This window comes from Anolis sagrei, chromosome 12 (assembly GCF_037176765.1).
Source record: "Anolis sagrei isolate rAnoSag1 chromosome 12, rAnoSag1.mat, whole genome shotgun sequence".
Taxonomy (NCBI): domain Eukaryota; kingdom Metazoa; phylum Chordata; class Lepidosauria; order Squamata; family Dactyloidae; genus Anolis; species Anolis sagrei.
The window spans coordinates 3,257,153-3,269,151 of NC_090032.1; the positions used below are offsets into that span (position 1 = coordinate 3,257,153).

Consider the following 11,999-nt stretch of genomic DNA (forward strand, 5'->3'; position numbering starts at 1 on the left):
TAGGTGCCCTTACTGCCTATTACAGAGAAAACCAGCTGATTCCTAACCCATCTAAAACACAGATGTGTGCTTTTCACCTTAAGAACAGACAAGCATCCCAAGCTCTGAGGATGACCTGGGAAGGAATCCCACTGGAGCATTGCAGCACACCCAAATACCTGGGAGTCACTCTGGACCATGCTCTGACCTACAAGAAACACTGCCTGAATATCAAGCAAGAAGTGGGTGCTAGAAACAATGTCTTACGAAAGCTGACTGGCAGAGAAGGAGGAGGGAAAGAGGACACCCCGGAGGACACGACCTCAGCACAAATGGAACAATTTGCCAAGGAGCTGAAGTGTAAAAGGATTACAATGGGCTTCATCCAGGCAGACGTGGGACTGTCTCTGGGATTGTTGTATGGGAAGATGTTCAGCCAGACTCCCATCTGCCGCTTTGAAGCTTTGCAGCTCAGCTTCAAGAACATGAGCAAGCTGAAACCACTCCTCCAGCATTGGCTGCCAGAAGCGGACAGGAGTGAGAACTTGCAGGAGCTCTTGGAAAGGCACTTGAGCACGGAGAGGAGGAGGAGGAGGAGGTGGAAGTGGAGGTGGAGCAGGAGGTGGAGGAGGAAGAGGAGGAGGAGGAGGAGGAGGAGGAGGAGGTGGAGGAGGAGAAGGAGGAGGAGGGGGAGGTTGAGGAGGAGGCGGAGGTTGATGAGGAGGAGAAGGAGGAAGAGGAGGAGGAGGTGGAAGAGGAGGTGGTGGTGGAGGAGGAGGTGGTGGTGGTGGTGGAGGAGGAGGAGAAGGAGGTAGTGGTGGTGGTGGAGGAGGAGGTGGTGGTGGAGGAGGAGGAGGAGGAGAAGGAGGAAGTGGAGGAGGAAGATTAGGACATTTCAGTTCCACTGAAATGATGCTAACCTATTTGTAGTCCCCTGCTGCTGAGGTACATGAGAAGAACAACCTTGATAGTCATTTTAATGTATTTTAATTGCCTTTTCTAGGGTTTATGTTTAAATTGTTAATTGATGTTATTAGTATAATTAGGTTTATTCAATTATTGGTATTTTGGTGTCAATTTCTTTCTTGTCACAAGTTTATGGTTATTATTTTTGTATTTTGTTTGTGTTAAAATATTTGTATTTGAGTTCAGGCATTGAATGTTTGTCTCCCCTCAGGGGAGTAGTAGTAATAGTAGTAGTAGTTGTTGTTGTTGCTATAAATAAAGTAGTAGTAGTTGTTGTTGTTGTTGCTGTTCGGGCATTGAATGTTTGCCTTCTTTGTGTGCAAACCAACCTGAATCCCCTTGGGGAGAGAGGGCGGTCTATAAATAAAGTTGTTGTTGTTGTTGTTGTTGTTGTTGTTGTTGCGATGTGTTCCACATGAGGCCAGCACTTAAAGTTTACTTAGACCTTTCAGCTGCTTTCCTTAAGACAAAAATCAGATAGAAGTTGGATGCAAAAGAAGCTTTATTGATGGGGAGAAGGTGATACAGAAAATGATATAGGCTCCTAACAAATTGTATACAACACAGCAACACAAACAGCAAGTGCGGTAAGAGTGAATTGTCTTCTATCCTGTCTTCTTTTATGGTATCATCTGCATCGAAGGAGGACATTCGGTAGAAGAGACTGCCTGCACTCTGAGAAATGCATACTATTAAGAAATGGATATTGTCACAAAGAAAGTGCAACGTGTCAAACACACAACTGACTGTTGCTCTCAGAGACGCTGAGCAACTGCAGGAACTTTGTGTTTGTGAAACAATCGGTGAAATGCAGAGCAAAATAGGTAAAGAGACAGCACAGAACTATTTGGCTACTCTAAATGCATTCAAGTATCCAGGACCAAACGAACTAGATGTGGATTCATGTCATGGCATTCCAAGTTGTGTGGACTGTCTCCTTGTCATTTAGCAGGGGCTACCACAGATACTTTGCCTACGTCTTGACCCACAAAATCCTTTGCTGCCCAAACCACCACCACCAATACCACCACCGAGGTACCCTCCGTAACCCCCCAGTCCATAACCACCGGAGCCAGAACCATAAGAGCCATAGCCTCCGGATGCACATGGTGAGTAGCCTCCGACAGCTAAGGGCTGCCCAGTGGAGGCCATGATGGGTCCTGGGATGGTCATCACAACTGGAGGTGGCTGGATCACCACTTCTGATGGTGGAAGCTGGTTGATGCAGGAAGGGCGAATTCCAGGAAGGATTCCTAGTTGGGCTGCTGATGCTGCAAGACCGGAGCCGCCACCATATCCCATCATGCCGGAGCCGCCACCATATCCCATCATGCCGGAACCACCACCACATCCCATCATGCCGGAACCACCGCCAGATCCGTACATGCCACCACCGAAGCCTCCTCCCATGCCGCAGGATCCAATGCCTAGGGAAGGTCTAGAAGATGGGATGGAGCAGGATGGCATGCAAGAAGACTGAGAAGAGAAAGCCATGTCTGGGAGGTGGAGTCAAACCTGAAAGACAAACGTTTGGTTAGTTCCAAAGTGTGGTAGATCCACCTCTGATGGACCAAGTAGGTTGGGTTCACCATCCCAGAAGCCATTGCTTGACTTCAGGCCCTTTTCACACTACACAATTTTGGCTTTATGAATCCATGACTGTGTCTCCATCCCATTAATTATGTAGGTTTGTACTCTGATGAGATATTTAGAGTGTTCAAGTGATAGCTTGAGGGCCTCCCAAACTCCAAGCCCCAGGATTCCATATATTACAGTACATGATATATATTATATTACAGTAAAAGTGGAATCATAAAGCTATAATTGTGTAGTATGGAATAACCACTTGTGATGTTCTGGGGGTCAAATCTTCCTCCTTGTTTTTCTGAGGAAGTAATGAGAGAGATTATCGGTATTAGGAAGAATAATAAGATTGAATAAATAGGGAGATGTCTACTGATATAGCTGTACACATAATAAAAGTGGAAATATGTATGTTGTACATGTGTGTGTGGCTGGGGTGCCCACTTACCCAAACAAGGTCCTGCCTCCACAAACAGCTATAACTTGACCACTCAAGAGACACCAATGACTCTCCCTCCAATGGCACTGCAGGTTATAGAGAGGGCCCTGAAAGTGTACAAGAGCCCTGCTAATGTCCTCCCTGTGCAGGTACAGCTGTACCAGGAGCTCCAATTTTGTTTGCTTTGCATTGAATGTTTGTTGTAGTCCTAAGTTTCAGGGACTCTGCAGATAAGTGGCTTCTTTTGGCTGCAATCATAGGGCAAGCCACGGTTCCCTGGTCCCGCCCCCTTTTGGGGTTTTTGGAGGGAATAGGTGCCATTTTGGGCCAGTCCACACAGAGAAGCCTTTCATACAGGACATAAAACCAAGAGCTCCTGTAGAAAGCTTCACCTTCTACAGCTTGGCCTGGAAGAAAGGTCCCGTAGCTTGGCCGAGGATTATACAGCCTTACAGCTCCTTTGCGGAGGGACTTCAGTCAGCCATCACAGAAACCTGAACTCCTTTTCCCCTGGAAGTCTACAAAGCTCTGCTTGGTAAGGGTCACTCGCAGAAGCCAGATGCAGTAGGGGCTCCACGCCAACAGAGGCAAAGACAGACTGCCCAGATTAGAAGTTAAGGATTTCCCCATTAGTTAGTATACAGTTATGAAGATAGTGCCTGTTCCCTGTGGACAAGATTGAGAGAGAGCCAATAGACTGTTAAGAAAGCCTTAAAGTACCTGTTTGTTTTCAATAATAAAGAACTTTGTTGAACCTTTAAGCAATCTAAAGACTCTGTTTTAAGGAAATCCAAGGGCCTTTAATCTGAGGCAGCCCCGGCATCCCTTTGGGCACACAGAATTTATGTCCTGTCTACAGTCTTATGCACAGGCCCAGCGTGCGACAGCATACTCCCCAAACACCATACTGCCCATCACCCAAGTGGGGACAATCTCATCCTAGATTTTATGTGTTTCCTCCACCAAAGACATCCCAGTGTTTCTGACTCTCTCCATTGGTGTGGAGGCATCCCAGTGTTCCTTACTCTCTCCATTGGTGTCAAATTTGCATGACCTCACCCTTAACCCTTTCCTGTTCTTTCCTCCATACTGCCCACAGAAGTGAAGGCTTCCATACGGGAACGATTTCCTCCTAGATTTTGTATTTTTCCTCTACCACAGACATCCCAGTGTTTCTGACTCTCTCCACTGGTGTTGAATTTGCATGACCCCACCCACTTCCTCTCCCTTAACCCTTTCCTATTCTTTTCTCCATACTGTCCACCCAAGTGAAGGCTTTCATATGAGTTCCTCCTAGATTTTGTATTTTTCCTCCACCATAGACATCCCAGTGTTTCTGACTCTTTCCATTGATGTTGAATTTGCATGACCCCACCCACTGCCTCTCCCTTAACCCTTTCCTATTCTTTTCTCCTTACTGCCCACCCAAGTGAAGGCTTTTATACAGGGACAATTTCCTCCTAGATTTTATGTTTTTCCTCCACCATAGACACCCCAGTGTTTCTGACCCTCTCCATTGGTATGGAATTTGCATGACCCCACCCACTGCCTCTCCTTTAATCCTTTCCTATTCTTTTCTCCATACTGCCCACCCAAGTGAAGATTTTGTATTTTCCTCCACCACAGACATCCCAGTGTTTCTGACTCTCTCCATTGGTGTGGAATTTGCATGACCCTGCCCACTGCCTCTCCCATAACCCTTTACTACTCTTTTCTATGGCACACAGAGGAATTGATCAGCAACTGAACGTACTGAAGGAGTTTGGGGGACTACTCAACATGATGGAAGTTGTAGTTCACCCTCCATCAAGACACAGCACAGTGAGCATCACTAACTATGGACCTGGACCACACTTGGCACACAGAACCCTCATTACCAGGTTTGTGGTGAATTGACCTTGATTTAGAGGAGTTGTAGTTCACCTACATCCAGAGAGCACTGCCAACCCAACCATAGATGGACCTGGACCAAACTTGGCACTCATACCTGATGTGCCCAAATTTGAATACTGGAGACGTTGGGGGAGATTGGCCTTGACATTTGGGAGTTGTAGTTCATTTACATCTGGAGACACTGTCAATCCAACCAAAGATGGATATGGACCATACTTGGGACTCGTACCTGATGTGCCCAAATTTGAATACTGGAGAGGTTGGGAGGAGGAATTGGCCTTGACATTTGGGAGTTGTAGTTCATCTACATCTGGAGACACTGTCAACCCAACCAAAGATGGACCTGGACCAAACTTGGCACTCATACCTGATGTGCCCAAATTTGAATACTGGAGAGGTTGGGAGGGGAATTGGCCTTGACATTTGGGAGTTGTAGTTCATCTACATCTGGAGACACTGTCAACCCAACCAAAGATGGACCTGGACCAAACTTGGGACGCATACCTGATGTGCCCAAATTTGAATACTGGAGAGGTTGGGGGGGGGGGGCGATTGGCCTTGACATTTGGGAGTTGTAGTTCATCTACACCTGGAGACACTGTCAACCCAACCAAAGATGGACCTGGACCAAACTTGGCACTCATACCTGATGTGCCCAAATCTGAATACTGGAGAGGAGTCTGAGGACTTAGCAAGTCTTCTCCTTGTGAATTGTTTGGGTTCAATTGCTAGAAAAATGGCAGCGTTCCTCAATACAGACGTCGGTCTTGAAGGATGGGAAAGAGGAATAACTGGTTCTCACATTCCTCAGACGAACCACAATCCAATTTCTCAATACCACACCCTGTTACGAATCCAGTTGTTTGACAGTTAAGAATCTTGCCCTCGAGGCCCTATTTCAACCAATTTTTTTAAAAAGAGGAATGCCTACTTATTCATGAGTACGGTCCAGCTCACCACTTAGTTTTTCAAACCAGTGATTGACTCTTCAAGGATGACAACACTCAACTTTTGACTTCATAAGATGAGATGGTCATGCATAGATAGAGGATGTCAAAGAATTCACAAAGAGACAACTCACCAAGTTTTAACAAGCCAAGAATATAGGAATTGGGGTTGTACACAGTACCTTCTTCCTTCGTTTCATGCATTCTTTCATTACCTTCGTTACCTTCGGGAGCACGTAATGGAAAGCCCCCTCTCAGTATGAAAATCAGCTCAACACAAAAGCAAGTGGGAGCCGATACCAGTTCCTTGCCTGCTTTTCATGAGCAGCCTCCTTGCCTTGGAAAGGGACTGTGTATGTGTTGTACAGAACTAGAAAGCACGTTTGAGTGCCTGCAGCCAAGTGCCTCCTCTGGACTAAGGGAACTTGCCTTGGAAAGTGCATGTGGCGTGCAGCAGGCCCTGACTGTCTAAGGCAGAAATATAGGAATTAGGGTTGTACACGGTACCCTTTTCCTTCATTTCATGCATTCTTTCATTACTTTGGTTACCTTCGGGAGCACGCAATGGAAAGCCCCCTCTCAGTATGAAAATCAGCTCAACACGAAAGCAAGTGGGAGCCGATACCGGTTCCTTGCCTGCTTTTCATGAGCAGCTTCCTTGCCTTGGAAAGGGACTGTGTATGTGCCGTACAGGACTAGAAAGCACGTTTGAGTGCCTGCAACCAAGTGCCTCCTCTGGAGTAAGGGAACTTGCCTGATGCTTCCTTGCCTTGGAAAGTGTGCATGTGGCGTGCAACAGGCCCTGACTGTCGAAGGCAGAAATATAGGAATTAGGGTTGTACACGGTACCCTTTTCCTTCATTTCATGCGTTCTTTCATTACTTTGGTTACCTTCAGGAGCACGTAATGGAAAGCTCCCTCCCAGTATGAAAATCAGCTCAACACGAAAGCAAGTGGGAGCCGATACCGGTTCCTTGCCTGCTTTTCATGAGCAGCCTCTTTGCCTTGGAAAGGGACTGTGTATGTGCCATGCAGGACTAGAAAGCACGTTTGAGTGCCTGCAGCCAAGATCCTCCTCTGGAGTAAGAGAACTTGCCTGATGTCTCCTTGCCTTGGAAAGGAACTGTGTATGTGCCGTACAGGACTAGAAAGCATGTTTGAGTGCCTGCAGCCAAGTGCCTCCTCTGGAGTAAGGGAACTTGCCTTGGAAAGTGCATGTGGCATGCAGCAGGCCCTGACTGTCTAAGGCAGAAATATAGGAATTAGGGTTGTACGCGGTACCCTTTTCCTTCATTTCATGCATTCTTTCATTACTTTGATTACCTTCGGGAGCACGTAATGGAAAGCCCCCTCTCAGAATGAAAATCAACTCAACACGAAAGCAAGTGGGAGCTGATACCGGTTCCTTGCCTGCTTTTCATGAGCAGCCTCCTTGCCTTGGAAAGGAACTGTGTATGTGCAGTACAGGACTAGAAAGCACGTTTGAGTGCCTGAAGCCAAGTGCCTCCTCTGGAGTAAAGGAACTTGCCTGATGCCTCCTTGCCTTGGAAAGTGCATGTGGCATTCAGCAGGCCCTGACTGTCTAAGGCAGAAATATAGGAATTAGGGTCGTACACGGTACCTTTTTCCTTCATTTCACGCGTTCTTTCATTACTTTGGTTACCTTCAGGAGCACGTAATGGAAAGCTCCCTCCCAGTATGAAAATCAGCTCAACACGAAAGCAAGTGGGAGCCGATACCGGTTCCTTGCCTGCTTTTCATGAGCAGCCTCTTTGCCTTGGAAAGGGACTGTGTATGTGCCATGCAGGACTAGAAAGCACGTTTGAGTGCCTGCAGCCAAGATCCTCCTCTGGAGTAAGAGAACTTGCCTGATGCCTCCTTGCCTTGGAAAGGAACTGTGTATGTGCCGTACAGGACTAGAAAGCATGTTTGAGTGCCTGCAGCCAAGTGCCTCCTCTGGAGTAAGGGAACTTGCCTTGGAAAGTGCATGTGGCATGCAGCAGGCCCTGACTGTCTAAGGCAGAAATATAGGAATTAGGGTTGTACACGGTACCCTTTTCCTTCATTTCATGCATTCTTTCATTACTTTGGTTACCTTCGGGAGCACGTAATGGAAAGCCCCCTCTCAGTATGAAAATCAACTCAACACGAAAGCAAGTGGGAGCTGATACCGGTTCCTTGCCTGCTTTTCATGAGCAGCCTCCTTGCCTTGGAAAGGAACTGTGTATGTGCAGTACAGGACTAGAAAGCACGTTTGAGTGCCTGAAGCCAAGTGCCTCCTCTGGAGTAAAGGAACTTGCCTGATGCCTCCTTGCCTTGGAAAGTGCATGTGGCGTTCAGCAGGCCCTGACTGTCTAAGGCAGAAATATAGGAATTAGGGTCGTACACGGTACCTTTTTCCTTCATTTCACGCGTTCTTTCATTACTTTGGTTACTTTCGGGAGCATGTAATGGAAAGCCAATATAGAGAATCACACTTGACCAGCAAATCCCATCATGGCTGCCCATCATAGCTAGTAATGAAGGTTGGGAAAACTGATGCCCAACAACATCTAAAGTAAACCAGGACACTGAGCCTACCATGGTCTTCTAAAGATGTAGAGTAGTGGTTCTCAACCTATGGGTCCCCAGATGTTTCAGCCTTCAACTCCCAGAAATCTTAACAGCTTGTACACCAAAACATCTGGGGAATCACAGGTTGAGAACCACTAATATAGAGAATCACACTTGACCAGCAAATCCCATCATGCCTAGCCAGCATAGCTAGTAATGTAGGTTGGAAAACTGATGCCCAATAACATCTCAAGTGTCATAGCTTGACCATCTGTTTCATAAACCAGGACACTGAGCCTACAATGGTCTTCTAAAGCTGTAGAGTAGTGGTTCTCAACCTGTGGGTCCCCAGATGTTTTGGCCTACAACTCCCAGAAATCCCAATCAGTTTACCAGCTGTTAGGATTTCTGGGAGTTGAAAGGCAAAACATCTGGAGACCCACAGGTTGAGAACCGCTGCAATAGATAGATGGATGATAGAGTGATAGACGTAAGAGACGCCTACCTTCAGGTCTTGATAAATAGATAGATAGATAGATAGATAGATAGATAGATAGATGATAAAGTGATAGACCTAGGAGTTGAAGGCCAAAACATCTGGGCACCCACAGGTTGAGAACCACTTCAATAGTTAGATGGATGGATGATAGAGTGATAGACCTAAAAGACGCCTACCTTCAGGTCCTGATAGATAGACAGACAGACAGACAGACAGACAGATGATAAAGTGATAGACCTAGGAGTTGAAGGCCAAAACATCTGGAGACCCCAGGTTGAGAACCACTGCAGTAGATAGATGGATGGATGATAGACCTAAGGGACGCCTACCTTCAGGTCCAGATAGATAGATAGATAGATAGATAGATAGATAGATAGATAGATAGATAGATAGGTAGGTAGATGATAAAGTGATAGACCTAGGAGTTGAAGGCCAAAACATCTGGGCACCCACAGGTTGAGAACCACTGATGTAGAGCATCAAGCTAGATGTCCTACCTTTCTACATACCCTCAAGGAAAGATACCTTGCCTGACCAAAGCTCTGTCTTTCTTTGCTTGCTTTCCCTCAACATCCTTTGAAGGCTTCACCCCAAAAGAGACAGCCTTCAAATATCCCCCAGAATCTCAGCATAAACAATGTTGGATGGCAGCTTTCTCAAGGGAAGCCCTCAATGAAGCTGGCCTTACCTTCAACTCTGAAGTGGAGAAACGAAGAGGAAACAGCCAAGAGAAGCTTCTGTGAAATGTTTGGGGACGGCGATGCCTTTTTATACTCTTCACAAGTCAGACCACAGGATGCAAGGCGTACCTTTTCCCACTTTTGTCTTTCATTATTTCCCAATATTCTTTTTTGATGTTTTATCTTCAACCTGCTCCAATTATTTGGGCTTTTGTTTCATTTTTGGGGCTAATCAGGAGCTCTGAGCCGCTCACCATCCTGATCCGTCTTAATCTTCTGAAAGAAAACTCCACCCAAGCTTCTGTTTGTCTCCTTGCCCTCGATGAAATGTTCATGACTCCAGAAATTCCTGACAAATCAGACAGCCTGCCCTTGATGAGACATACAAATTCAATCAAATTGTAGAAGTCTATCAAAGAAGGATCTTAGGGAATTAGTCTCAAACAACTACTTTCGTAAGTCAGCATTTGTTCACCAAATGCTTGGGTGATGACAAAGTTACCATCCGGTTTCCTCTTTGTCTCCATCTTCCCAATCCATCATAGAGGACAAGGGTCCTTCACTGAATAAGTCTGAGACCCACAAAACTCAAAATGGTGATCTTACAATCCAGGCCAAGCATTTCTTATTGTTTTCGACCACTCAATAACAGAGATCAGAAACATCTAGAGATGTTCTTGGGCTATTCAAATCCCACCAGTCCTCTCCAGGATAGACAGTAAAGAGTTGTGGAAAGAACAGCCCAAAGACGTTCTAGAAGATCAACGTTTTCCACCTCATCATAGAGGACAAGGGTCCTTCACTGAACAAGTCTGAGACCCACAAAACTCAAAATGGTGATCTTACGGTCCAGGCCAAGCGTTTCTTATTGTTTTTGATCACTCAGTAACAGAGATGAGGAACATCTAGAGATGTTCTTGGGCTACTGAAATCCCACCAGTCCTCTCCAGGATAGACAGTAGTCAAGAGTTGTGGAAAGTACAGCCCAAAGACGTTCTAGAAGATCAACGTTTTCCACCCCTAGTATAGAACCTAAGGTGCATATGCTGCAGACTGAATTCAGTTAGGCAAGACTTGCGCCATCATGTTCTAATGCTATGAAATCTCGGGATTTGTGATTTTACAAGGTCTTTAGTGTTCTCGGCCAAAGAGTGCTTGGGCCTCACCAAACTACAACTCTGGGGACTCCATAGCACTGATCCAGGACAATTCAAGTGGTATCAAACAGCATTGATGTCTCTGAAGAAGATGGCAGTTCAATGTGTGTGTGTATTAGCATCACACCTATTAGCATCACTGTTGGAGGAGGAAAGGATTTGGTTTGAGAGAATTTTAGAGGCAAATGTATATGTATAATTCAAATGGTTTATTTTAGGAAGACTGATACATATCACAATGTGTATAATAGAATCCTAAACTCAAAACATATACACACATACACACACACACACACACACATATATACTAGCTGTACCCGTTACATGTTGCTGTGGCCAATCTTCCCTCCCTCTTTCTCTCCTTATTTCTTTTATTTATTTCTCTCCTTCCTTCCTTCCTTCCTTCCTTCCTTCCTTCCTTCCTTCCTTCCTTCCCTCTTTTTCTTTCCCTTCTTTTTCTTCCTTCTCTACGCTTCCTTTGCTCTTTGGTTCCATCCTGTCTTATCTCTTTCCTTCCTTCCTTCCCTCCCTTTCTCTCTTTCGTTCCTTCTCTCCCTCCTTCCCTCTTTCACTTTTTTATTTCATTCTCTCTATCCTTCTCTCCTTCCTTCCTTCTCTACCCTTCTGTCTTTCCTTCCTTATCTCCTTCCCTCCTTCTTTCCCTCCTTTTCTCCTTCCTTCCTTCTCTACCCTTCTTTCTTTCCTTCCTTCTCTCCTTCCCTCCTTCTCTCCCTCCTTCTCTCCTCCCTTCCATCTCTACCCTTCTTTTTTTTCTTTCCTTCTCTCCTTCCTTCCTTCTTTCCCTTCTTCTCTCCCTCTTTCTCTCCCTCCTTCCTTCTCTACCTTTCTTTCTTTCCTTCTTTCTCTCCTTCCCTCCTTCTTTCCCTTCTTATCTCCCTCCTTCCTTCTCTACCCTTCTTTCTTTCCTTCCTTCTCTCCTTCCATCCCTCCTTCTCTCCCTTCCTTCATCCTTTCTGTGTATGTGTTTTGTGTGTGTTTATGCATATATGTGTGTATATATGTGTGTTTGTGTATATATATGTGGTTTTGCACATGCGTTGTAATGTTGTTTTTTTAAGTCCCTTCTGCTGTGTTTTCAGTGTTTTTATGAGTGATGGTCACTCAGCCTGAGAGAGGTCTTGTGTCCAAATTTGGTGTCAATTCGTCCGGTGGTTTTTGAGTTCTGTTAATCCCACAAACGAACATTACATATATATTAGTGCTGGGCAACCACGGAAAAATTTGTTTCTAAACTCGATTCGTTTTTAGGGGGGTTTTGCGTTTCGTTTTTTAAAAGAATTC

At 45.6% G+C, this 11,999-nt stretch overlaps 1 protein-coding gene across 1 annotated transcript; it reads right to left on the reverse strand.

The window, feature by feature from the left end:
* Window positions 1–1,435: 1,435 nt before the first annotated feature.
* LOC132764482 (claw keratin-like) lies at window positions 1,436–9,602 on the reverse strand. The gene is made up of 2 exons (XM_060758511.2): window positions 9,549–9,602; window positions 1,436–2,460 (listed from the first exon to the last, which is right to left on the reverse strand). The coding sequence occupies exon 2, from the start codon at window positions 2,437–2,439 to the stop codon at window positions 1,891–1,893; it is 549 nt and encodes a 182-aa protein (XP_060614494.2). The 5' UTR covers window positions 2,440–2,460; window positions 9,549–9,602; the 3' UTR covers window positions 1,436–1,890.
* Between the last annotated feature and the right edge of the window lie 2,397 nt (window positions 9,603–11,999).